At 47.0% G+C, this 27,934-nt stretch overlaps 1 protein-coding gene across 1 annotated transcript; it reads left to right on the top strand.

The window, feature by feature from the left end:
• Positions 1-1,027: 1,027 nt before the first annotated feature.
• On the top strand, positions 1,028-24,371 carry Gpnmb (glycoprotein nmb). Its single transcript, XM_032906555.1, has 11 exons — positions 1,028-1,179; positions 6,564-6,716; positions 7,636-7,779; positions 10,193-10,366; positions 12,354-12,512; positions 12,784-13,143; positions 19,293-19,391; positions 19,923-20,025; positions 20,343-20,551; positions 23,250-23,343; positions 23,747-24,371. Exons 1-11 carry the CDS (start codon positions 1,110-1,112, stop codon positions 23,898-23,900), a joined length of 1,719 nt encoding a protein of 572 aa, XP_032762446.1. The 5' UTR covers positions 1,028-1,109; the 3' UTR covers positions 23,901-24,371.
• Positions 24,372-27,934: the final 3,563 nt, after the last annotated feature.

Below are 27,934 nucleotides of genomic sequence, written 5' to 3'. Positions count from 1 at the left end.
GCCACCATGTGGTTGCTGGGAATTGAACTCAGGACCTCTGGAAGAGAAGTCAGTGCTCTTAACCACTGAGCCATCTCTCCAGCCCCTGAGTGCCCATTTTTAACTGAGAGTGAAAAGCAGACAGAACTCTATAGTTATTTGCGTTACACAAAAGCAGTTCTTCCCATCTTTCACTTTCTCCTCTGAACTAGAGACTTTTGCTACTTTGTGGTTGTACAGAAGCCTCCAGTTCTCCTCCATGTGGTGTTCCCCCCCACCCCCACACAAGCTCTATTCCCTGAATTACACTGGACTGTAAGTCACGGTGTGCCACAACCAGGATTTCTCCTGCCCAGAAAACAGGCGCAGCGAAGTGCCCCAGCATTGCTGTATGGCAATGCGAACTGTGCTTCCCACAAGCCACTGCAGCTATTCTGAGTAGTTATTATAGAGAAGTTACCGGAAATGATGCCGCTTGTTCTGAGCGTTCCACAGAGCCAAGTCGATATGTCACAAACTTCACCTTTGGGGTACATTTCTCCTCTGCTTGAAGGCTGAACCGAACTTGGAATTCCTGACATAGCATGCAGTGTTTGTGAGCATGCACACACAACACAGTGGCATTGACTGAAAGGACACCTCGGCTCTGTCTGCTCTGGGACGGGAACGCTAGCTGGGATGCAGGGTGTCCAGATGCTGGAAAGGTGCTTCTATATGAGCACCCAAGGGACACAACAGAGGAACCACGAAGTCCACCAACGACCAGGTTTCACTTGGTGAAGAATGCTAGAACGGGATGTTAGAAAGCTCCCTTTAACCTAGGAAAGATGGTGGAGAGGAAGAGAAAAAGGAGTGGGGAGGAGCAAGTGTGGGATCACCGAATGAAAACACCGCGCCTCCGAAGTCAATAAACAGCTGCCAGGAGCAAGTGAGTCATGAGCACGAGTTGTTAAGAGGTGGAATTAGGGAGACCAAGCCACACTGCTTAAAACGTCACATGATCTCCCTCTGGCCCTGTATTTCATAAAACAGAGAGGATCGCAGGAGGCCGGCACTCTGACTCCTGGTGGATGGGACTAGGGAGTCAGAGTCAAGCCCTGACTGGCTGAGGGCGGGCGCTCCGAGTCAGCATGGAAAGTCTCTGCGGGGTCCTGGTATTTCTGCTGCTGGCTGCAGGACTGCCGCTCCAGGCGGCCAAGCGTGAGTCCCGTCCTCTTTGGGCGCTTACACTCATTGATTCAAATGATGGGCTGGGCCCCTTGACTGGAGTTTGGGGGTCTGCAGGCAGGGTCTGTTCTGAATGCTGGGGTTGTGTTCTTTGCTTAGGACTCATGGAGAGCAAAAGCCACGCGGCTACTGGAAGCTTTTTCCTCTCAGTCCAGATTATGGCTGGAAGGGGAGGATAGCCTGTATCCCAAGAGTAAAGCAAGTCTCCCAAACCACCCTTATCTGCTTTAAGTGCGGAGCTCTTAAATGAGGCTCTGGCTAACTTTGCGGAACTCCCCCCACCGTCCGCACACTTCAGGGCGAACTGCCGCTTTAGTGGAGATATTGGGGACAAGCTGACTCCACCCTGGGAGGGTTCTATTGCAGGGGCCCTACTAACAACGCTTCCCAGCGAGTGGCAGCGGCGTCTTCCAGAGTTAAGCCTACTGGTCCAACATCCTTGTGCGCAGCCGGGGTGGAGTCATGCTCCAGCACGCCCACTTGTCCCGGCCCGGTGTAGCTGCCCAGTCCTTTCAAGTGAAGGGTTGGGGATTTAGCTAGTGAACAGGGGAAGAAAAAAAAAAAAAAAAAAAAAAAAAAAAAAAGAACCAAAAAAAAAGCTCCAGGGAAGAGTCCTCGCTTCCAGAAACCGGAAACCAGCCGGGACCAGAACTTTCCCTGACCCCAAATGTGGCTACCTAGGTGGCTGCCGGGTAGTTCCAGAGGAGAAGAGTTATCTCACCTCCCTGCCTCCTCTTATGCAAGGCAGGTCCTCTCTTAGATCGTCCTGGCTGGATTGGATCCCAGGCCAAGCAGAGTGGGACCGCTGTGGTCCCTGCACCCGAGGATTGCTCAGGCAAGAGGGATCAGCCCAGCTCCATGACAACGGAGCCAGGGATGCTCAAAGCCAGTGATGCCCGAGACTTGGGGCGCCCGCCCGATACTCCGCCTCGGGGTTTGGACTTTAAACACAGAAGCAGCAGCCAGCGGGGTGCTAGAAGGAATGGCCCACCTTGGGTCTAGGTGTGGTGTCTTCGCAGAGCGAGGGGAATCTGACTTTGGGATTATCCGGTTTCCCCGGATGAGAAACCCGGCCATAAAGAGGGCCAGGAGTTCGCCCAGGTCACACAGAGAACAGGCGGAAGGGGAACATGCCATCTTTCCCACTGTTCTTCCTGCCAGGGTTTGGGGTAGGACAGAATTGAGTTCGTACCAGCTGCTAGGCTGGGCCGTGAAGTGAGTTAGCGTCAATAAATTCCCTTTTCCTCATTTGCAAAGTGGGCTATAGAGTCTTGGGAGATCAGTTAGCAAAGGTATGTGATCAGAACACATATTCAATGGCATTTTTTAAGGACAGATCTGCACACTTCTGCTCCCCCTCTCTCACCCCACACCTCCCCATACCTCCTGCGGACAGATTATAATAAACGTGGAGGAATAAGAATAGGAGAAGCCAGCAAAGTCCTTTCAGCCATGGTTGGGGGGAGGGGGTCGGTAAAAAACGATAGCCAAAGACGGAATAAAAGGGCTCGTGCTTTTAATCCCAGCAGAGGTAGATGGATCTCTGCGAGTCCGAGGCCAGCCTAGTCTGCATAGTGAGTTCTAGACCGTTTGAGCTACATAGTGAGACCCTGACTTAGAAAAAACCAACCAACCCCTCCCCCAAACAAAACAACAACAAACCAATCAGTAGCCAGGAATTGAAGGGCTTTTAATCGAAGTCTCAAAGTTCCAGACTAAACATTCCAGACACGAGGAGCACGCCCCGTAGGGATTGGCAATCCTGGCCATCTACAATGAGGAGGCGGGAACAGCGCTGGCAGAGCAGGCAATGAGCTACCCAAGCATCGGGGAGCTGTGGGGGAGAGAATTCAACCAATTGCAGGGTTACCTCCACTCTGCCCCATACACCCCATTTTCCGGTTATAGTTTGCTTGTTGTCCGGCTTGTCTGATTTTAAGTTGAACTTATATGTTTTAGGCTAATGGTGCACTCATGTGAAATTGAAAGAAATAATTCAAACAGATTCCAATACAACCTTTACCCAGTTTCCCCAAAGACAAAATTAGACAAAAACCACAACCAAGATCCTGACGAGGAGACAGTCGAGTCCGAGGCCAGCCTAGTCTACATAGTGAGTTCTAGACCGTTTGAGCTACATAGTGAGACCCTGACCATGTGGTAGCATGCCCCTTCCTACCACAACCATCCCATGCCCTTTTACAGCCAAATACCCCCCTCTACCCAGCTGCACCCCCGGCCACTAGGAGTCTGTCCATTTAAATCATCTTACTAGGTCCAGAATGTCACGCGGAGGAATTTTACAGTACGAACTTTAGACATTGGCTTGGGTTTCTCCTCAGTATGATTCCCTGGAGATTTATTGGCATTGCTGAACCAAATAGGCTGTTCCCTTTTCTTTTTGAGTCCTTGGTCATAAAGTGCCACTTTAGCTGCTTACCCAACTGAAGGACATCAGAGTTATTCCAAGTCAAGATGCTATGGCTTCTCATGTCCTTTTCTCTGGGAAATTGTACAGTTTGGACAGGTCATATAGTGCTTAGCCGTATGTCGAGTTTTAGTAGAACTTAGCAAGATGTCTGCACCTTCTTAGGTTCCTGCCAGCAGTGTGTGGTGGCCCAGTTTTTCTAGGTCCCAACACTTGGCAGGCACCCGCACTCCCTTTACTTGGGTGGTAGTGGCCCAATACGTCTGCAGGAGGGTCCTTCAGTGATCCTCTAGGGTTCAGTGTCTATACATCCTCTGCAGTGCTCTCTTGTCTTTTCCCATTTTCAAGTTGGAATTGCTTTTTAATAAATTGGTGGAAGTGTGGTCTTCTCCACTCTCCTATACTGGATGCCACAGGGCAGAAGTTTCTTACCTGAGTAAAGTCTCATACATCAGCTTTTCTTCTTTTATGGATTTGTTTTTGGTGTTAATCTAAGAAGTTTTGTCTAGTCCTAAATCCTGGTATTTTCATCTCTGCTTGATGCTTTTTAAAAAATATCTCTTTTCTTTGAGAGTTACTTTTATTTTATTGTGGAGGTGGTACCTGCAGTGGCCACAAGAGGGCGCCAGATCTCCTGGAATGGGAGCGTTTGCGAGCTTCCTGGCAGGGCTACTAAAATTCAAACTAGAGTGCTGTGCGAGTGCTTCTGGCACTCTTAACCACTGAGTCATCTTTCCAGCTCCTCTGTTGAACGAGTTTGTGTTTCGTGTGAACTCTGCCAGGGCAAATTGAACGGGTCTGCTCTTGGCTTCCCTGTCTGTCCGTCGCCGTTCCCACAACCCCACCCCACTCCGTTGCTCCCTGTATTTTTCTTTGACTTTAGAACTTCGGGAGGAGAGGAGCAACCTGGTGATGCTGAAGTTCAAACTCAGGGCCCTTGCATGCCAGGCAAGCACTGTATCACTGGTCACACCCCAGTCTGATCCTGGCTCTGATTGCATCTACCTCAGAATCTGTGGGTTCTAGGTAGGAACAGTCCTGAGACTTATTTGGGGTTTGTCTGATTTGAAGGCCTGAGATCACACAGCCTGTTTATGACAGAGACCTTGTGCCATGACTCCCAGTTCAATCCTATTTCCAACTGTATCTGCCTCTCTGTTGAGAAAGGAAAAGGAAGGTGAGCAGCGGTTCAAACCATTGCTTGCCTGGTTAATGGGAACATTGCTTGCCTGGCAGGTTGTTGGTTCAGAATTCTGTATGCAGCACCTTCAAAGCAAAAAGCAAAAACAGAACAGGGCATTCACAAAGACAGGACTCCCAGCTGTCTCAGTGCAAAGAAGGTAGAGAGGTAGATAATGGATAGGAAATTGTCACCATGCACAGATAAGAGACAAGAAAGGATGAGGTGGATAAGAACCGAGATGTTAGGCTCGAATGCAGAATGTCTGTCACCCCATCATAGGGAAATTACCTCAGTACTTCACATAAAACTTAGGGATTCTCAGATTTGATTTCTAAATATACAACCAACTATGAGCTGCCTACAAAAAAAAAAACCTCACATTAAATAAGAATATATGCAGGCTAGAAGTAAAAGAGGGGAAAATAGGGTCCAGAGAGATGACTCAGAGGACCCAGGTTCAATTCCCCATACCCACATGGCAGCTCACAGTTGCCTGAACTCCAGATCCCGTACCCTCTTCTGGGATGCAGAATGTGGCCACACCATGAACAGAGTTCACTGACACAGATGTAAGCAAGATTCCTACACATAAGAGTAAAGAAGTCCTTTTGAAAAAGAAGCAAAGCAATGGAAAAATTATATATATACACATATATACATATGTACATATCATATATAATATATTAGACACTAGCAAAGTAGTCTTCAGAACAAGTAATATTATCAAGAGCAAAGAGTTAATTACTAATTAACATAGCCAATCAAAACATCAATAATTCTAAGTGCAGATATACCTAACAGTAGAGCTTCAAATGCATTTTTAAGAGGCTTGGAACTAGAAAAGGAAATAGCTACAACTCTAACCCAAATAACATGGGGCTTTTTTGTTTTGGTTTGGGTTTTTTTGGTTGGTTGGTTCTTATTTTTTGAGACAGGGTTTATCTGTGTTGCCATGGCTGTCCTGGAACTCACTTTGTAGACCAGGTTTGCTTCGAGCTCACAGAGATCCACCTGCCTCTGCCTCCCAGGTGCTGAGACTAAAGGCATACACCGCCATGTCCAGCCTCAAATAACAGGTTTTTAAACAACTCTGTTTAACAACTACAGACTATACAAGGACTCTATTTGAGTCAGGAGTGTTTGGTTTTGAGACAGTCTCTCTGTAGCCCAGACTAGCCTTGAGTTCCTGGCAATCCTCCTGTCTCTGCTTCCTGGGTACAGGCACATGGGAAATTCATCAGGATGAATGCAGAGTTTTGCCATGGAATCTCGTTTGCTGACACACTTGTCTTTGGTACCTGGGAGCCCCAGACTTTGCACTCCTGTAGACAAGAGGGTAGAGGACTGGGGAAGGAAGCTGCTGGAAGAAGTTTCCGTCCAAATTTCTCTTTCCTCCAACCATATGGGTCCCGGGGAAGGAGCTCAGGTTGTCAGTCTTGGTGGCAAGCAGCCTTACCTGCTAAGACCTCTCACCTGCCTCAGTTGACATCTGGGGTGGGGTCTCCTTGTATAGCTCTGACTGACCTGAAAATCACTATGTAGGCCAGGCTAGCCTCATCCTCACAGATACCTGCACTGACACACCCATCCAGACTTATTTTTCAGCACCTTTAGTTACTTGATGTATTGATTATATTATGCATGTGCTTCCCAGTGATCAGAATGAAAAGCTCCACCAACCGTTCTCACAGAAGTGCTAAGCGATCAGTGGAACTGACAGAATCTGTTTTCCAAACACTAACATAGGATTCCGTGATGTGCTGGGCCATGAGCAGTATCCTGATCACATGAGGGAGCACAACCAATTACGTGGCTGGTCTTCAGATGAAAATGAATGGGATGAACAGCTGTATCCAGTGTGGAGGCGGGGAGAGGGCAGATGGAAGGACTCCTGGGAAGGTAAGTGGGAAGCTCCTCCCCCAAGCTCCTCCCCCCACAGCCACAGCTGCAGAACAGCAACAAGAAGGTGAGCCAGGGCTCAGGCTCTGGTGAGAGATGTGTGCTAGGTGAAAAGTTAGCAGCCCCTAGACTTGGCAAGGTCCCCTCCTCCTCCCTCACCATCTTCACTTTCTGGGTCGAAAAATCACTTGGACTTTGGACATTTCCAAGGTCTCTGAATACTTTAGAGAACGGCCGGATTCACCCTTCAGCCTGTTGGCTACCATAGCGTAGGCACCCTCAGAAAAACTAGGGCATGACCTGATCATCCAGAGATCCAGCGGTGAGGCTTCCCAGAAAGTGAACCATCCCACACAGGCCAGAAGCCGAGTCCTCCAGTCAGTCAAGTCAGTGTTAAGATTAAAGTCTACAACTTTCAACATGTGCCTCTTCAATCCAAAAGGCGCTCTCTCTCTCTCTCTCTCTCTCTCTCTCTCTCTCTCTCTCTCTCTCTCTCTCTCTCTCATGTATTTGTGTTTGTCTGTGTGCATATCTGGGTACCGCATGTGTGCCTGGTGCCCAAGGAGGCCATTAGAGGCCCTCAGCTCCCGTGGAACTGGAGTTACAGATTGTTGTGAGCTAGCGGCCACGTGGATTCTGGGAGTTGAACCAGGATCCTCGGGAAAGCAGCTGTCTCTCCAAACCCCTTTGTTCTTATCTTCAGTGAATACTTTTTTCTACGATTAGAAAATCCTTTAGCTACTCTGACTTATTTGCCTTCTATGGTATTGAACTGTGAAAGCTAAAGTTAGAGTCAGGAAATGACTGCACACTGTACAGAGGCATGCGGATCGAATGGTCCTTACCCACACACAGAGCCCTATCAAACAAAAGGTGGAAGGTGTTCTGGGGAAATGAGCTCCATTCTTTCCTGCCCTAGGAGGCCGTGTGCAGGCAGCCCTAACCAGTGACTCACCGGCCTTGGTGGGTTCCAATATCACCTTCGTGGTGAACCTGGTGTTCCCCAGATGCCAGAAGGAAGATGCCAACGGCAATATCGTCTATGAGAGGAACTGCAGAAGTGGTAAGGAGGCTCAGCTCTGCTCCTGGAGCTCCGCCCACAATCCTAATGCTCACAGGTGCTGTCACCACCCCTCGTCATCCTCCTCCCCAGGGTCACATCCTTGTTAATTAGCCTGTGTTCATCGTACAAATACTTCTACTGTACACCATGGACGTTGATTATATCCACCACTAACTCCCCGTCCTGTCTCTTCCCATCACTGTTCTAGCTCTTCCCAGGTGACCCCTGTGAGCTACCCTGTGGGACAGGATGAACTCAGTGACAGAACACCCGCCCAGCACCACTCACTCAAACACCCAACCTGCATTTCCTCCACTGTCACCCCCAGCTTGTCTTCTGTGTCTTCTGTAATCACTGTCCTTGCTCAGGTTCTCATTGTATTTCCTGGAACTATTCTGTCCACAAAATGAACAAACAAACAGCACACAGGGCCCGCATGAGAGGGTGTGCTGATTGGCTCATTTCTGTCAACGAGTGTTTTGAGTAAACGGTGTCCTGCTGGTGCCGACGCTGCTTGTGTGGCTCTGATTCTGTTCTGCTCTTTTCTTTTAAGGATTTATTTATCTTATGTGTGTGAGTACACTGTCACTCGCTTCAGACACACCGGAAGAGGACATCAGATTCCATCACAGATGGCTGTGAGCCGCCCTGTGGTTGCTGGGAATTGAACTCAGGACCTCTGGAAGAGCAGTCAGTGCTCTTAACCACTGAGCCACCTCTCCAGCCCTCTGGGCTGCTCTTAAAGAGATGCATTCATTATCCATGTTAAAAGAGCATGAGCACACCAAGGGACATTATTTTGTGAGGATTGTACACTCTCAAGAACTCAGACAACCATTGAGATTATCAGACATTGGTGCAGCTACTCCTACACTGTGCAGGCTTTTGTAAATCTGTTGGTGTGTTTATTCCTCCTTAGTTTTTTATCTCCCTTTGAGGAAAACACTAAATTCTGTACGAACTGGGGTTAACAGTAATCTAGTATTTAATATTCTTCTCCCCTCCAACCCCATCTTTCTATAACTTGTTCCTATAACCTGGTATCCAGGTTAGCCTCAAACACATGATCCTCCTGCCTCAGTCTCCACAGTGTTGGGATTACAGATGTGTGTTACTGTGCCCAACTTCTTACTTTAAAAAAAAAAAAAATTCTGACCAGAGTGGGAACATATGTCGGTGATTCCAATACTTGGGAGACTGCCAAAGGGAAATCTCAAGTTTGAGGCTAGCTTGGACCACATAGCAAGTACCAAATAAACCTGAAACACTTTTGGGGAGGATGGGGGTGTTGAGAGAGAGAGTTTCTCTATGTTGTCCTGGCTGTCCTGGAACTTGCTTTGTTGACCAGTCTAGGTTTGAACTCAGAGATCTGCCTGTCTCTGTCTCCTGGTGCTGGGATTAAAGGCGGGTGCCATCACATCCTAACTGTAACAGAAAACGAGAAAGAACTCAAAGGCCTATGGAGTTGTGTCAAAAGGAAACAAGAGTCAGCTCAAAGGGCCCTTGGCCTTATTGAGGAAATTTTGAGAATAAAAAACAATCATGACTAGTGGCCAGATAAAGGTGCTCTTGAAGGACACAGGCCAAGGGGGTGCTCTGGATGACAGATAAGGAAGTGGAAAATACCACACATCTGGAGAGGCTGATGCCGACCCCTAGATTCCAAACATTTTTCTGTGTCTGTTTCTCTTGAGTTTTCAGTATCTAATCTGTTAAACTATGCCTAGAATATATGCACAAAAGATTTATGTGTAGTAGATTTATGCGTAAACTATGCATTAATCTTTTTAGGACTTATTTTCACTAATATGTGTAAATGTGTCTGTTTGTATGTGCTACTGCTGTCAGAGGCCAGCAGAGGGTGACAAAGTCCTAGGAGGTGATGAGCAGACTGTTGTGTTTTATCTGAATGTTGGCAGAGACAAATAGCCTGTGGCTGGTTGCCGAGAGCCTGTGTGTGCGGGCCTTGCTGGGGTAGGCGTGGGTGTGGGCATGGCGCTGCAGGGATGTGAGGGAATATTTTCCTGAGGACAGTCCTCTGCTGAAGGAGGACATGACTTAGGTCTTGGCCGTGATGCCAGTGAGGGAGGGAAAGACGCTGAGCATGGAGGACCACACTAGATGCATCCTGCAGGTTGGTTTGGATAGCACTGAGATTCAGAGACTCGAAAGGAAGATACATGTGTTAAGTTAACTCTCCAGAGGGAAGTTTCCTGGAAATTGATTAGTATAATATTTTATTGGCATACAACACATACATGGGAAAGCATCAGTATGCAATGGGTGGAGTCCGAACACTAAGACGTTAGCCTGTAGCGGTGTTTATGGTGGTTCTGGGAAACGGGAGTGTTTGGGCTGAGTGTTGGGCACTTGGAGGCCAGAAAACTAACTAGACCTATCTGCTCTTGGTTAGATTTGGAGCTGGCTTCTGACCTGTGTGTCTACAACTGGACCGCAGGGGCAGACGATGAGGACTGGGAAGACAGCACCAGCCAAGGCCAGCACCTCAGGTTCCCTGACAGGAAGCCCTTCCCTCGCCCCCACGGACGGAAGAAATGGAACTTCGTCTACGTCTTCCACACACTTGGTTTGTTTTTACAAACTCTTAGCTTTTTGCACTCCTCTCACATTTTGACCTTGTCCTTTCTTATTCCCTAATTGAAATCATACACCCATCCCCCCGTTGTTTCTTCTTTCTGGGTGAACAGCGAGAGGAAGTGAAATCCCGGTTAATCTCGCCATGTCCTTGGGACACCACAGACATAACGAGAAGGGAGAGAACTTGGCTCTCTCTTCAGAGACAGACAAATCTAGTCTAACATAGTCCTGTGAAAAATGTATTTGAATGGCATATGGTTATTTATTCATTAATTTGTTCTTAAATGAGGTACTCAAAGTTGAAGAAGTGCATTCTCTGGGGAGAATTTGGAAACATAGAAGAGCTCAAACGAAATATAAAAGTCATTCACAACATCAGACATGATTGCTATCGAATGACATTTTCAATATTAATAGTTGTTGCTTAAGATAATAATGGATACACATTTTTATTTTGCTATCATAGCATTTGTCTATATTATTTAAATTTTCCTAAATCGTTTTAATGACTGCATAACACCTCCATGTGTGGATCCTAGAACAATATCGGCACTGTTCTTCTCTGTCACGGTCTGCCCTCTGTTTTCTAAAACCACAAAAGGTTTCACTTTGCTCTATTATTAGTGAAGTGTTATTTTAAGAAGAACAAAATTAGGTCATTATTAACAAGACTGCTGAGTTCTCAGTACATTACCAGAGGGCCATGTTTATGGATTGGTGGGAGAACCCATGCCCAGCATGTACACAGTCAGCAAAACATACACATACATACACCGCACCACCCACCCATACACACACACACATATATACAATACACACACCGAAGACATACACACATACACTACACACACACACACCACACACACATCATACACATACACACACACATCATACACACACACATCATATACATACACATCATACACGCACACATCACACACATATCACATACACATACACACACATACACACACACATCATACACACACATACACATCATACACACGCACATCATACACACGTCATAACATACACACATCATACACACACATACACACACACACACACACACACACACACACACACACACACACACACACACAATCACCATCATCACCACCACCACCATCACCAGGCTGAATTTTCAATCTGCTCCCATTGAGCAACTCCTGGATTTCTAAGGCTTTGTCCTTTCTGGGAGAGCATCCTCTACTTCAGCATTAAGAAAGCAAGTCCACTGAACAAAGCACAGGATAGGCCGAGTGTCATGCCTGTCTGAAACCAGCTTTCTTGGTGCCATGGCGGCTCTGTTGCTCGATTCTCCAAGCCCACACTCGTTGACCTGCCACTTCTGTGGCCAGCACTTAGGAGTTTCAGGGACGGCTGCAGAGGGAAACGGAGTGATTCAGATGTGTTCCTGTGGGCCGTCCATTCCCTTCGTATCTGTGATCCCTGTCATGTCTCTTCCCTGTGATCTCTTTCATGTCTTGCTGGTTTTGGGTACAAGTTTTTCTAGGAAGTGCAATTCCAGTCTCCCAGGAAAACCTAAACAGAGCCATGCCCGTGTACTTACATCAGCTGCTTTTAACTTGTTACAAGAATGAGACACATTTGTGACTACAGGACCTATTAAAACTCTCCCAGATACCTCATCATGACATCAAACGAGTCCCAAGGGAAGGATATGCGTTACAGGTGCAAATCCTTTAAACCTAATAGCGTCCATCGATAAGTTAGGAACTGGCCGGATTGTCCCGCTATAGAGCCCTTCGCTTTAACCAGCTGTGTGCAGCTGTTACCTGTGTGCAACCATAAAGTTGCTTCATCAGGTTTTGCGTAGAGGTCAGCACCAGCTCCCTGTCTGGAAATCCAGCCCGTTCTCTCTGCAGAGCGGCCTTTCACTAGCCTTTCAGAAACAACTTTGCCGAAAGATTGTGTGACGTTACCAATAACTCAAAATGTCCGTTCTTCCACAGGTCAGTATTTTCAAAAGCTGGGTCGGTGTTCAGCACGAGTTTCTATAAACACAGTCAACTTGACAGTTGGCCCTCAGGTCATGGAAGTGATTGTCTTTCGAAGACACGGCCGGGCATACATTCCCATCTCCAAAGTGAAAGACGTGTATGTGATAACAGGTGCGTGGCGTGAACTCCACAGCAGTGGAGGAGGACAGGGCATTTAGCCCTTCGACATGGGCAGATGGGGAGAGAATCAGCACCCAGTGTTCTGGGTGAGCCTAAGGCTCATGTGGACCCCAGCAGAACGGATCTGTTTCATTCTGTGCTGCCCCTCACAGAACTAAAGCTTACCTCTGAGAAGGTCTAATCTTCAGGCAGAAGGCCTCCCTGCAGCGCTCCCCTCACAGGCAAGCCATGTGTTTTCTTTTTCTTGTGTTATATCTTCTAGATCAGATCCCTATATTCGTGACCATGTACCAGAAGAATGACCGGAACTCGTCTGATGAAACCTTCCTCAGAGACCTCCCCATTTTCTTCGATGTCCTCATTCACGATCCCAGTCATTTCCTCAACTACTCTGCCATTTCCTACAAGTGGAACTTTGGGGACAACACTGGCCTGTTTGTCTCCAACAATCACACTTTGAATCACACGTATGTGCTCAATGGAACCTTCAACTTTAACCTCACCGTGCAAACTGCAGTGCCGGGACCATGCCCCTCACCCACACCTTCACCTTCTTCTTCGACTTCTCCTTCACCTGCATCTTCGCCTTCACCCACATTATCAACACCTAGTCCCTCTTTAAGTGAGTATTTCCAGAACCCGGTGGTGGTGGTGGTGGTGGTGGTGGTGGTGGTGGTGGTGGTGGTGGTGGTGGTGGTGGCAGCCACAAGGGAGGCTCGGTGGTGCAGCGGAGGCTCGGTGGTGGTCTTCATTAGTTACTTAGTTGTTCGGTAACTTAGTCAATAGGCGTAAGATACTATGTTGCTCTACTGGGCTTGAATTTGATATGTAAGCTTAGGGTAGCCTCAAACTTGTATTGATCTCCCACCTGCCGTTAGGTTTACATTGCTCAAATTTATTCCTTCCTAGAATGTCTTACATTGTAAAATAGTTAATTCACATTTCTTACTAAAAAGTTCAGACTACCCACAAAGAAACCTAGCATAGAAGGCGAAGCCCCCTGTGTTCTCTCCCGGAGTTCCTCTTGACATTGCTGACTGGGTTTCTGTCAGATCATTTTCTATGCATTTACAAGCATCCTGTGCGTTTTCTCATTTTGGATTTTATGTAAATGGGTTCACATCATGGGCTTTGTTCTTTGCCCCTATTTGCTAAATAACCACGGAGAGCTGTCAGTTACTGTGCATAGAAACCTATCACACCTGACCGGGTGTCAGCAGTGTCACAGGGTGTACCAACAAACACACGCAAGCTGTTGGTGAGCAACTAAGGAATCCCAAATCCAGGTACAGATGTAGCAGTCCTGGGCTAGTCCAGAAGACAGCTTCGTCTTACTAGGATTCTAAATCCCCTCCCTCCCCTCTCTCCTCCCGTCTCCTCCATTTCCCTTCCCCAGCCTCCTATGTGGCCCAGGCTAGCTTCAAACTCAATATTCTCACCAAGGGTGATGACCTGGTGGTCCCCTAGACTTCACCTTCCAATTGCTGGGATCACAGGCTCAGAGGACCACACTTGGGCTTTTCAAATGATGGGCAGGTACTCTCCACAGCTCTAAGAACCAACTCCTTTATCTGCCAGAATGGATTCCCATCCTTTTAAATAGAAGGAGCAGCTGTAAACTCTAAGTAAATTACAGATGCCTTTAGTATCTAAAAATATCTGGTTAATTTGCTTAATTTGGGCTTTTGAGGTCATATTTTTGTCAAACCAGCTGTTTTTCTTAGTAACTGTGCCGTGCCACAGGTCAAATATATTTCTGGAGCCAATTTCAAAGGGGAATTGAATTTGCTGCTATTGTTTTTCCTAAGTCAAGCTGTAAAACCAAAGCCGTGTTCTCTCGGCATTGAGCTTTACTGAGAGGAGCCCTGTCTTTGTGCAAAGGTTCTCCCTCACCCACAATCAAGTCAAGACTCCTAAAGCAGCTGGGGAGGGGAGGGCTACGCAATGGGGCCCGCAGTGACTGCAGAAGTTACCCATAGCCTTTTACAGTTTTATTCATTTATTTGTGTGTGTGTTTATTTCTGTATGTGTGTGGTGTGTGTATGTGTGGTATATACATATATGTGTAGGCCACCTCACTGCACACCAGTCTGTGTGTGTAGGCCTGAGGTTGATGCCAGGAGTCCTCCACTGTGGCTTTTAACCTTCCATTTTGAGACAGGGTTCCTTGCTGAACCTGCAGTTTGCTGCCTGGCTAGGCTGGCTGGCCAGGAAGCCACCTGAGATCTTCTCAACCCAGCCCAGGTCTGGGGTTACGGTTATGTGCTGTCAGGTGGCTAAGCATGACTTTTAAAAGGATTTTCCCCACTAGAGAGCATTTCCAGCTATGTAGAGCATATAAATGGGCTTGTATTTTTTTTATAAAATTTTATTTATTATCATTAGTAGTAGTAGTAGTAGTAGTAGTAGTAGTAGTAGTAGTAGTAGTAGTAGTAGTGGTGGTGATGGTAGGGTGGGGGTGGGGTATAGAGGATTGGTTCTTTCTTTCCACGTGTAATCCAGGCTTCCCTGCCTCACAGAAAAAACGTCTCTACCCACTGATACATCTCATTGGCCCAACTTAGATTATTGAACATTATTGACAAACAAGCACGTGCCCTCTGGTCTGGCGAGGAGCTTCAGAATAGGGTTCAGCTAAACTCGGAAGTCAGGGGTGCCAGGAATGTGGCTGAGAAGCCAAGCATTGGCGTGGGCTCCATTCTCAGCACTGCAGTAAGGCAGTAAGCAGCAGCTTTGAAGCCCTGGCTCAAAAACCAACCACACAGCCAAGTGAGACGACAGGCCTGGAAACCGTAGCCAAGCTGAAGAGGGCACTGGGCAGAGACTGCACATGGGACTGGGAAGCCAGTCCTACTGTTCCATTAAAGGATTTTTTTCCTTGTCTAGTCACACTTGTTCCTTTTCAGACTTTTGTGAACAAACCTGAGAAACAGAACAGCCTCTGTAAGACGGGCGCTGATCAGTGTGACATTGTGTGTATTCCATTAGACATCATCACAGGTGAACACATACCCACACACACACACGCTCATATTAAACAGCATACATGTGCACACACACGTGCACACACACGAACAAGCACACGTGCATACACACAAACACACATGCTCACATGAAACAGCATACATGTGCACACACACATACACACACACACATGCTCACATGAAACAGCATACATGTGCACACACACGTGCACACACATGCACACACACGAACAAGCACACGTGCATACACACAAACACACATGCTCACATGAAACAGCATACATGTGCACACACACATACACACACACATGCTCACATGAAACAGCATACATGTGCACACACACGTGCACACACATGCACACACACGAACAAGCACACGTGCATACACACAAACACACATGCTCACATGAAACAGCACACATGTGCGCACACACGTGCACACACATACACACACACACACACACCCTATCATGTCATGTGGTCTCATACTGTGTAGAACTTTCCTGCATTCATAGTGAACCCCTCTCACACCATTCTCTGGGGAACAGAGAATTAAGTACTGAGTTTTTCTCACCTGCAGTTTGAGGTCTGCACTCACCTCCATTGATCCTTTGACAAATCTTGACCTCACAGATCTGCCATCTACAAAAGCTCATGATGCATGTCTGTATAGTATTCCGCCTGAAGCAGGACACCTGACTCTCGCTGTCGGCTTCCTAAAGAAGCTTTACTTTAGACCACAGCAGAGCTGTAGCGCTATACTCAGGTTGACAGCTCAAGTCTGCTCCTCCAGATCTTTAAATGAGGGAACGCTATAGCTTCGGGGGGAAAGCTGGGATTCTTAGCAGCTTTGTATGAACCAGCCTCCTGCTGCAGAGTCCACCAGGAAAGACTGAGGGGATTCTGAAGGCCCCTGGGAAAGCCAGGCATGTTCCCCAGCCTGTCCTGCTGATGGACACCTGCGTGAGAATCTAAGGCAGCGTTAGGAATAGCATTTCCCAGAGTGCCCTCATTCTGAGATTCCCACCAGGCATGGGCATGCTGCCCTCGGGAAGCTTTGAGAAACCATAGAGAGCTCCCAGCTGCCTTCCTCCTTACACATCACAAGTCCTTTTTATTTATTTGCCTCCTCTGCCTCCTTCTATCCTTCCCCCTCTTTCTATCCCTTCCTCCTTTCTGCCTCCTCCTCCTTTTTTTCTTCTATTTTGAGAAAGGATCTTATTATATAGCCCTAGGACCTTGCAATCCCTCTGCCTCAGCCTCTGGATTACAAACTTGCACTACCATACCTACTCTTTATTTAGCCTTTAAACTCTTTAAAAATTAATCTGCTTATTTTATATGTATGGTTGCTTTGTCTGCATGTATGTCAGTACACCACATACATCCCTGATTCCCAAGCAGGCTAGAAGAGGGCATCAGATCCCTTGGGACTGGAGTTACATACTGTGTGAGCCACCATGTGGTTGCTGGAAATGAACCCGGGTCCTCTGAAAGAGCAGCCAGTGCTCTGAGCCACTGACCTATCTCTTCAGCTCTATTTTTTTTTTAAGATGAGGATCTTTTTTAAACTTTGACTCCCAAACTGTGCAATGGGTGCACCCTCAGTCTTAGCACTCAGGAGGCAGAGGCAGGCAGATCACTATGAGTTCCAGGTCAGCCTCATCTACAAAGAGAGTTCCAGGACAGCCAGGGCTACACAGGAAAAACAACAACAACTGCCGACTCCCTCCCTCCGTTTCAGTGCCTTACGGAATTAAAGAGAAGATAAAGGTGGGCATTGTCATATTTTCCTTGCAGACTTTAAATCCTAAAGCTACACCATTTTAAATTATGCGGGTGAGGCATTAGTTTCTTTGCTCAATTATATCCACAACTGCTTTGGTCCCGTCTTTTTGTGTGCACACAGCAGCCAGAGCTCAATGACCCGTGTCTTCCTCAGTTGTCTGCCACCTTAGACGGAAATAGGGTTTCTCCCTGAACCTACAGCTCTCCAATTCAGCTGGACTTGCCAGAGTTCTGTGTTAGTTGATGTGTCCATTTTAGGGTTGTTATCTGTAGGTTAGTTGGTTGAATGGTGTGGTGGTTACTTTCCCACTGCTGTAATAAAACACCATGGCCAAGGCAACTTACAGAAGAAAGGTTTATCTGGGCATCACAGGTCCAGAGGCTTAGGAGGGAGCGCTATCCTGCTGACAAGTATGGCAGCAGCAGAGTTAAGGCCAGTTGGGAACTCACTTCCCAGCCATAAACAGGAAGCAGAGTACTCTGGGCATGACAGGAAGCTTTGAAATCTTGAGCCCACCTCCAATGACACACCTCCTCCAACATGGCCACACTTCCTAATTCTTCCCAAGCAGCTACTAAGGATCCAAATGCCTTGTGACTTATAGCTTATGGGTTTCATCTCATTCAAAACACCCCGGTTAGTTTCGGTATGGGTTTGTTTTCTTTTTTAAAGATCTAACATGTTAACCCAACTTACTATAAGCTCAATAGGTCTCAAGCTCACAGCAATCCCTCTGCCTCAGCCTCCAGGGTACTGGAACCCCAGGCATGAATACCACACCTGGCAGAGCAGTAGGCTGCACTTTGGTTGACGTGATTCACCTGGGAGGACAGTGATATTCTATTTTGTTGGTGAGCAAATAGAGGCAAAGACCAGTTTAGTGACGTGTGGGCAAACGGGTGGTGCTAGCATTAAGGCAGAACAGCTGCACCCCGATGAAAAGGGACTTCTACTCCTTGCTCAGCCTCCAGGGACTTGACCTGACTAGATGTAGAGAAAACCAAGAAAAGACCGTCAGAGGCTTTCTCAGACAGAAAGCTGGGATCTGAGTTCTCAGGTGAAGAAGGCTTAGCACCCCCAGAAGCACATGTTTATTATATAGAGATGATGAAGAGAGAGGCAGGGCCTATGGTTTATAGCTGATCAAGGAGGCCGGTTTAACTAATCTTAGAAGGAGCTGTCTCTGCAGGGGAGCAGTCTTCAGGCTGTAAACATCTGTGGGGAGAAAGCTATGGTGGACAATTTCTGCACACACATCGGCACTCGCTGCCCTAAGGAAGGCTTTGGCATTTCTCCAGGTCTCTTCCTGGGCGGAGGCTTTGCAGTTGTCATGGACTTGAGGTTTTGAGGTCCTTGATATGACCGTGCCCATGTCAACAGCGCACATTCTCTCAGAACTCCACGCTTTCAGGCCTTCCCACAGGTTATTTATAGAATTAAGTGGCCACAGTGCCTACATAATGAATGTTCTTACATCTGGAAGAAGCTACACATTTTATATTACACTAATTTCTGCCTTAGCTGAAAAACTCTATAATTCCTGATGCTTAGCTGGGTTTGGATTGGTTGAGTTGGGTTGGAGTTCTGATTTTTATTCCTGGCTGTCCTGGAACTTGAGATGTACATCAGGCCGGCCTCAAACTCAGAGGTCCTCTTACCCCTGACTCTGGGATTAAAGGCATGAGCCGCCACACCTGGCTTCTTAATGCTTTCTAAAGAGAAGCCAGGAGCAGATGGTGCCATCAACAATCCCCAGACTTGGGAACTAGAGGTAATAAGACCCAGAGTTAGGGCCAGCCTGGGCTATACAGTAAATTTAGACCAGCCTGGGCTACATGAGTTTCTGTCTGAAAAAAAGATAAAACAAACACCCAAACCCACGGAAACAAAAATAATAAAGAATGATGGACAAGTTCTTTGGTTTTTGTTATATTATGTTAACTCCGTTACATTCTTCATCCCTATTTATCTTAAACGTTTATTACTCAAACTTTCTAGTGCCTACTGGCTACAAATCCATGGAGCTGAGTGACATTTCCAATGAAAACTGCCGAATAAACAGATACGGTTACTTCAGAGCCACCATCACAATTGTAGGTAAGGCTGGAGACCAGTGGGGAAGGATGCCAAGATCCACAGAGCCACCCACTCATTTAGCTAACACTGGAAGGGTAGAGATAAAGGAGCAGGGCCCCTTGTCCTGTCTAAGGTAATGAAAGAAGGTGTCCACGGTTGGCAAGAATGCTGTCTCTAGTCCTTTTCCTTCTCCTTTGTTAAGGGACATTCTGTAGTTAGTTGAGTTTCTGTAACAGGGTTTGTAGGCTCAGGGCCTACAACTGGGGTTCATGGCTTGCTGTCCTGGAGGATGAATGTCAGATCCGGTATCTGGAATGGAGCACCCCCTGGCTCATGAAAGGCCACCCCCTCGCAGTGTCCTCCCATGGCAGAGGAGACAAGGAGGCTCCCTGAAGTCCCTCTATAAGGGCACTGACCACATCCCCAGCAGAGGGTTTAACCCTCACACCATAACTCAGCTGGGATTTCGACCCAGCAAACGATCTACGGCAGAGTGGTTTCCTCTGGTTTCTGTTGCATTTTGACATTGCTCTATGTTGACTGTTTCGCTAGACGGAATCCTAGAAGTCAACATCATCCAGGTAGCAGATGTCCCAATGCCCACACCGCAGCCTGACGACTCACTGATGGACTTCATTGTGACCTGCAAAGGGGCGTAAGTACAGGAAAGGAAAGGAAAGGAAAGGAAAGGAAAGGAAAGGAAAGGAAAGGAAAGGAAAGGAAAGGAAAGGGAAGGAAAGGGTGTGAGGAAAGGCAAGGCAAGGCAAGGCAAGGCTCTGTTTAAAACTGTTATTACAGAGGCGCACATAGTGTGTCTCACGTCTATAATCCTAGTACTCAAGAAACTGAGGCAGGAAGACCATAGGTTCCAGACCAACCGTGTGAAACCCTGTTTCAAACTCGGCACCTCCAACTTTGCATTCTTTTCTCCCTCACGGAACCTGTGTGCCCTCACCCCCTCCCACGTCACAGCACTCCCACGGAAGCCTGTACGATCATCTCTGACCCCACCTGCCAGATCGCCCAGAACAGGGTGTGCAGCCCCGTGGCTGTGGATGAGCTGTGCCTCCTGTCCGTGAGGAGAGCCTTCAATGGGTCCGGCACGTACTGTGTGAATTTCACTCTGGGAGACGATGCAAGCCTGGCCCTCACCAGCACCCTGATCTCTATCCCTGGCAAAGGTGAGGTTTGCTTTGTAACTTTATGAACATTTCCTACAGCCGAAGTGTACACTTAATATTAAAGCCCTCGAAGGCTTCACTCGCAATGTTTATCTCATGGCCCAGATTCTTGGAACCATCGTGTGAGAAGTCTGTCGTTGACTGAGTTGTCATTATGTGGCTTAGGTATGCAGTAACTCATGAGAATGTTTACCAGAGCTGTAGCACTAAGAACAAGATGGAGAAAATATCCTGCCTCTTACAGGGCAAGGCACACTGGCACCTGCCAAGAACTAGGGAGGAGAAATGGGGCAGCCAGAGGCTGTGGACATTTCAGTGTCCTGACCTCTAGGAGCTGTGCAGCTAGGACTGCCCCAGCCCTATGTTTTTCTGAATTACCTTTAAAATCTTGGCTTGTTCCACGTTGTTTGTGTGCCGGCAAACTGCTGGTTTCCTGCGCGGGTTATTTTTGGTGTAGTGAGTGATTGAAAGCTAGAGGAAGCGGGCTGAGGTGGACCATAATGGTAGGGCTTGACATGAGTGAAGCCATCAAGACCTGGGTTCTATCCCAGCATCATAAGAAAAGAAAAGAAAGATAGGAAATTTGAGGGGTGTATGGTGGGTCTTGCCTATGCTCCCAACACCTGGGAAGTTGATACGGGAGGGTCATAAGTGCAAGGCCAGCTCAGGCACAGTGCATAACAAAATCAGAGAGAGAGAGAGAGAGAGAGAGAGAGAGAGAGAGAGAGAGAGAGAGAGAGAGAGAGAGAGATCCGTCAGTAAAGTGCTTGCCTTGCAAGCATGAGGACCAGAGTTCAGATCCCCAGATTCCCCACAAAAACCAGGAGTGGGGATGTGTACCTGAAATCCCAGCAATGGTAAGATGGGAGGTGGAGACAGACAGACTCCTGGAAGCTCAGACACTGTCTAGCCTAACGTACTTAACCAATTTCCAAGCCAAAGAGAAAGCCAGTCTCAGAAAAAGGAATGACACCTGCATTTGATTACCCTTTATCTCCATATACACCAGTGAACTCACACCCACACGACATGTACACATACAACCATGCACACACACAACCATGCACACACACAACCATGCACACACACAACCATGCACACACATAACCATGCACACACACAACCATGCACATACACAACCATGCACGCACACAACCACACACACATGCACAACCATGCATAACCACACACACACACAGAGTGGTGGAGAGGAAAGTCAGAAAAAGCAAAAACACAAACAAACAAAAACCCTGTGATCCAGTGAGTCCTATAACTTAACTGGAACTTCAAAACCAGAATTTCAGAAACAGTGATAGTTCAACTGGTGTTTAGCTGATTTTTTTTATTTACTGATAGTCATTAAGCTGCCCACTCCATCCCCAGAACAGAACCCTGCACAGGATAGAAGTCACTGGCGAAGGAACAAAACAAGGAGGACTCCTGCTTTCCTGAGCAGCAACAGATGTTATAGGAAAACGTTTAGACCAATTTCACAGTTTGTTTAAGCATCAAACTGAGCAACACTGGAGCCAGGAGAGGCCCAGACCTGCTCCCATTGACTGAACCCCTAACCGTCTGTCAGGACCCAGGGCAGCCACTGCTGACTGCTTCTGCTTCTGTAATCGAGGCCTGGAGTCAATCAGCCAAGCTGCTTAGGATTGACTGGAACTTAGTTGTTTCTGTTTTTAAGGATTTGGGGCACGTGCGTGCGCAGCGTGTGTGTGTGTGTGTGTGTGTGTGTGTGTGTGTGTGTGTGTGTGTGTGTGTGTGTGGTGTTTTTGTTGTTACAAAATGTTATCCTAAGAGGTTGTCATTTGCTTACCTGTGAATTTGTCAGTTAGATCACAACTTGGAACATCTACTCAGACTTATTTTAACACGGGCAATAAACAAATGAACAAGTATTTTGAGGAGAAAAAACACAGGTCAGAGGAACGAGAGCGGTGAGCTTGTAGTGGGAGGGGAGGGCAGTGGTTAGCACCCTAGACAGAGTGTGGGGCAAACCTTGCTGTTTAGCGATCCTGTCTTGGTAAAGAACCTCCTTGAAACTAAGACCTAAATATAAATGGCGAAAACACATGAAGGCTTCTATTAGGGTCTTCGAAGTTTCATTCTGTAAGCTCTGGTGAGGCGTTCGTGGGGAAGATCTCACAGGCACATGACAGAGAGATGATTGTGAGAGTAGGCTCAGTCAATAGAGAGGGCTTCCGAGGAGGACTCTGGAGGACCGGATGGTGACAGTGGCAGACCAGAGAGAGGCAGCTCAGGTGATCAGGTATGCTTCGGGATGGACACAGAACTGGCTGGGTTGCTGGTTACAGAGGAGAAAGAAGATGACGTTCCGGCCTTGTGGCCTTTGGTACAGTGTGATCCAGGCCAAGGAAGAGGCAGGCAGGGTAGTGACAGAAGAGAGCTGGTGCCCCCTGAAATGCTGGGAAGGCACTGAGCAACTGAGGAGACCTGAGATGGGCCAGGGAAGGGTGGTCCCAGCTAGGGCCACACGCTTTTCACAGAATTCCAGGGGTTTTAGCACAGAGGCAGGCATAGAGCCTGAGATGGGGCCAGAGGACAGCACAATGGAGTAGGAGAGCCTTTTAGCCCCTTGAGAGCCGGTAGCTCATTTATACAATAGCATCACAAGCAGGTGTCCTCCAACGGAATGGAGCGTAATTCATGTGGTTTTCCTTCTGTTTTAAAGACCTAGATTCCCCTCTGAGAACAGTGAATGGTGTCCTGATCTCCATTGGCTGCCTGGCCATGTTTGTCACCATGGTTACCATCTTGCTGTACAAGTAAGTTTCTGCTTTTAACACTTTTCACCTCTAGAGCAGATAGTCAAAAGCAAATAGCATTCGTCTGTATGAATGCACCATTTTTTCTTTCTTTCTTTTATATATTATGTGTATAAGAAGAAACTCATCCGTAGAACCATGAATACCAAACTGGGACCTATTAATTTTACTGTGGTTTTGGATTTGTTTGTTTTAATCCCGAAAGCATTACCAGATGTTAGTAACTTGACAAAATTGGTTTTTGGAATGTTTTTAAAAATATCTCAAAGATCTGATGTGTCGCAGGCGACAGACTGGGTTGAATGGAATTAGCCCTTTTGCACCTATCATGAGAAACTCTATAGAAAGGAATTTAGTTCAGCCGGAGATATGTTTAAACCCCTGTCCAACACATTGTTTTCAGAAAACACAAGACGTACAAGCCAATAGGAAACTGCACCAGGAACGTGGTCAAGGGCAAAGGCCTGAGTGTTTTTCTCAGCCATGCAAAAGCCCCGTTCTTCCGAGGAGACCAGGAGAAGGATCCACTGCTCCAGGACAAGCCATGGATGCTCTAAGTCCTCAGTCTCACTTCTGACTGGGAACCCACTCTTCTGTGCATGTATGTGAGCTGTGCAGAAGTACATGACTGGTAGCTGTTGTTTTCTAGGGATTATTGTAAAATGTATATCATGGTTTAGGGAGCGTAGTTAATTGGCATTTTAGTGAAGGGATGGGAAGACATAATATTTCTTCGCATCTGTATTGTGGTTTTTATACTGTTAATAAGGTGGGCACATTGTGTCTGAAGGGGGAGGGGGAGGTCACTGCTACTTAAGGTCCTAGGTTAACTGGGGGAGGATGCCACAGGCTCCCCAGGTTTCCACACAAGATGTGCCTGAACCCAGCTAGTCCTGACCTAAAGGCCATGCTTCACCAACTGTATCTCAGCTCATTGAACATGCCTGAGCGCCTGACGGAATTATAATGGGACCAAGCTTGTTGTATGCTGTGTGTGTACATAAGATACTCATTAAAAAGACAGTCTAATAAGCTGGTGTGATTATTATATCGGGATGGAAATTATCCCTGTGTTGTTGAATGAAGTACCCATCCATTTATCCATGGACACTTATAAAGCACGTGGTGGGCCACGTTCGACCCAAGGGGACCTTGTGTGTTCTATGCCAGCAGACCCTTAGTCGCAACCAAGTGAGATCTGAGAGTCCAGACTGTATCTGCCTTGATGGAGGTGGGACAACTGGGTAAATCTGATTACATTCCCCACATACTAGATGGTATTGTAAATGACTGTTCATTTGAGGCATTGTCGGGGACCAACATTCAGCCTGGCACTTTGACCCCTAGATGGCCTAGAAGCAAAAAAAAAAAAAAAAAAAGGAAATGGCCTCCAAAGAAAGCAAAAATCACTGGCCACTTATTTATATGATGGCGGTGAGGCAGGGACTCTCAGCCAGGAGTGTTGGGCAATATTTGGAGAGATTTGTGGCTGTCAAAACTAGGATGGGGTGCTACTGGCATTTAGTGGGGAGAGCCCGGGGCTGCTAATGCCCTGCACCTTCGGGACAGCCCCACAGTGGAGGAGCCCAGAGCAACTGAAGGAGTCCTGAGCATGGACATCCAAACAGAAGCCTTGTATCTGAACCCAACCGTGACATTTAAAGCTTTGTAACCTAGTGACATGGCATTGTAGGATTCTTTTCCACCTCGGTCTCAGCTGTAGAGGGAGTAATGCTGTCTCTCTCTGACTCACTTCACAGGGCTGCTACAGCTCCAGCTGCAGGAATGAATGCAGATGTGGCCTAGTGTTATATTCTGAGCCTGAGGACAGAAACACTGTGAAGAAGCTTGCTTGCTTGATTACTTGATTGATTGCTTGCTTGCTTGATTGATTATAGGACATCAATTCCAGATTGCTGCAGAATCCAAAGACTGCTTAACTACACTCCCTTGGTTCCTAACGCAGTCTTGTGGAGGTGGGACCCCATAATTTGGATTTCTAAAACATCAACAGAGAATCCTTATACTGCTGTTCCTGGACACAAATGAGCAAGGTTGGGCTTGGGATCCGCTTCCTTATTCACATCAACAGGGGGCAGCAGAGAACAGCAGATACATAACAGTCTCCAAGGCGGCAGATCCGAGACTTTGTTTATCCAGCTTCATCCGAACAAATTTTAATCTAGCAGCAGGAAAGAGGTCTGAAATAGTAAACTGTGTCAGTTTCTATTTTCCAAGTGACCCTGGCAAGAAGTCATTCAGCTTCTTCTAAGGGAACTGTATGCAGAATAGAGGAAACAGCCTAAGAGACAGGGATGGCTTGATTGATGTTGGCTGAGATTTAAACTTCTCACAAAAAGTGCATGTGTATGTAAAAAATTATTCCAGGAATTGCACATTCCTAGGGCTTTTGTAAATGTCTGCACCCTAAGCATCCCTGAGTCATTCATAAATATTGGTTTCCCCGGGTTGAAATTTCCACAGTGTAAAAGCATAAAGGCAATGCCATCACAGTACCCATCACACACAGGATACACAGAGCATTGAGCTCAGGTGACACACAAAGAGATGATGAGTGGGCAGTCATCCCCAGGATGAGGGTGACCTCCTTTTGGGGGACCCTGGTGGGGGAGCAATTCTTTGCAGGTGTTTTGTTGATGTTGTTGTTTGTTGTAGTTTGTTGGATTGTTTGTTTCCATTGTTGATGTTAGTTTGTTGTTGTTTGTTGTTGTTACTTGTTGGGCTGTTTGTTTCCGTTGTTGATGTCAGTTTGTTGTTGTTGTTTGCTGTTATTTGTTGGGTTGTTTGTTTCAGTTGTTTGTTGTTGTTTGTTGTTGTTTGTCTTTTGGGTTGTTCGTTTCCGTTGTTGATGTCAGTTTGTTGTTGTTTGTCTGTTGTTGTTGCTTGCTTGGTTGGTTTTATTGAAGAATGCTTCCAATGCTGCTGGAGTAGAGGCCGTGAAAACTCGGCTTCCAGGGACCAACCCTTGCAGACTGATTTTGATCATTTAATCATCTTTTATTGAATGCCAGGGTGGTTCTGGGTCTAAGAGAGAACAAAGAGTTGATTAGAGACACGGGACTGAGTTTGTGGAGCTGAGATTCCAGACCAGCACAAGATGTCACTGCTGCAACTTCACTGGCCAGGGTGGTGGCCCACCCACTGGCCTCAGCTTCACCTGCAAGAGCAGCTTCTGTCTGTAGCCAATAGCCATCTCCTTTAATCACAAGATTCTACAAGAAATTAGAGCTCTCCCATGGGCCCTGTGGTGATTTGAATGGGAATGAACTCCCTAAATTCATATATTTAAATGTTTGGTCCCCAGTTGGTGCCACTGTTTGGGAAGAATTAGGAAGTGTGGCTTTATTGGAGAAAGTGTGTCACTAGGGAATGGGTTCATGCCAGGCCTAGTCTTGCTCTTTTTGCCTGCCTGCTTGTGGGTAAGGGTGTAAGCTCTCCACCCCATGCCAGCCTGCCACCATGCTTCCTGCCACGACGAATATAGACCAGCTCTCTGAAACTATAAACAAGCCCTTAATTAAATGATTTCTTTTATAAGAGTTGCCTTGGTCATACATAGACTTTCTCCACAGCAATAGAGCAGTAACTCAGACAGGCCCTTTGCACTTGCATGGCTTTTGTACTTAGCCAGTTTTTAGTCTGTGCTAACTTCCCCAGGCATCTCACAATGTCATCTATGAACCAAAAATGCCCCTTACACTCACAACATAACCATGCTGTTCAATACAGCTGCACAGATGTGAACACAAACATCAGCCCTTGAGCTGAGTCCTTACTTTGAAGGTATGAGTGAAATAAATTCTGCTTTCCTGAGAAGAGAAGAGCAGTTGCCGAACTTGTGGCAGGAGGCTTCTGTGGTCGTGGAGATGACGGTAAAATCTGGCTTGGAAATGAACGAGTGTAGGAAAGTAGATAGGGCTGGAGTGGAACAGCCTGTGCTCCAGCCCGACATCATATTGTCACTATTGCCCAGAAGCCTGTCTCCCTCCATGACCCTCTTCTATCAAAGTGAGGAGAGGACAGGGAGGCTGCTTCTGAGTCTTCAGGTTCTCCTGCTCTTCTGTGGAAAGCAAAGACAAAGTTAACTGTTTCTCCACAGAGCCTCCGGGGAGCTGATGTACTCTACGTTTCTGTGCCAAAGCCATGCTCCTGCCCATAAGCAAAGGACAGCTTTATCCTTCTAAATGGTTAGAAGAGTCATAGCATGAGTGAGGCTTTGGTTCCATCCCAGCACAGAAAGAAAAATGGGCAAAGAAAACAGGGAGGGAAGCTATCTGAGATGATATAAAACAATTACATGAATAATGGAATTCAGTATGGGTAAGTAAAGATTTACTATTCTCTCTCTCTCTCTTCCTCCTCCCCTTCTTCTCGCCCTCCTCCTCTCTTCCCCTCCATCCCTCTCCTCCTCCTCTTTCCTCTCCTCCTCCTCTTCTCCCTCTCCCTCTTCCTCCTCCTGCTTTTCCTCCTCCTCCTCTTCCTCCTCTTTTCTTCCCTTTCCTCCTCTTCCTCTTCTTCCTCCTCTTCTTCCCCTCCCCCTCTTCCTCTTCCTCCTCCTCCTCCTCTTCCT

This window comes from Rattus rattus, chromosome 6, assembly GCF_011064425.1.
Source record: "Rattus rattus isolate New Zealand chromosome 6, Rrattus_CSIRO_v1, whole genome shotgun sequence".
Classification (NCBI taxonomy): Eukaryota; Metazoa; Chordata; class Mammalia; order Rodentia; family Muridae; genus Rattus; species Rattus rattus.
The sequence above is the reverse complement of the archived record's forward strand: the minus strand, read 5'-3'. Positions and strand labels throughout refer to the sequence as shown.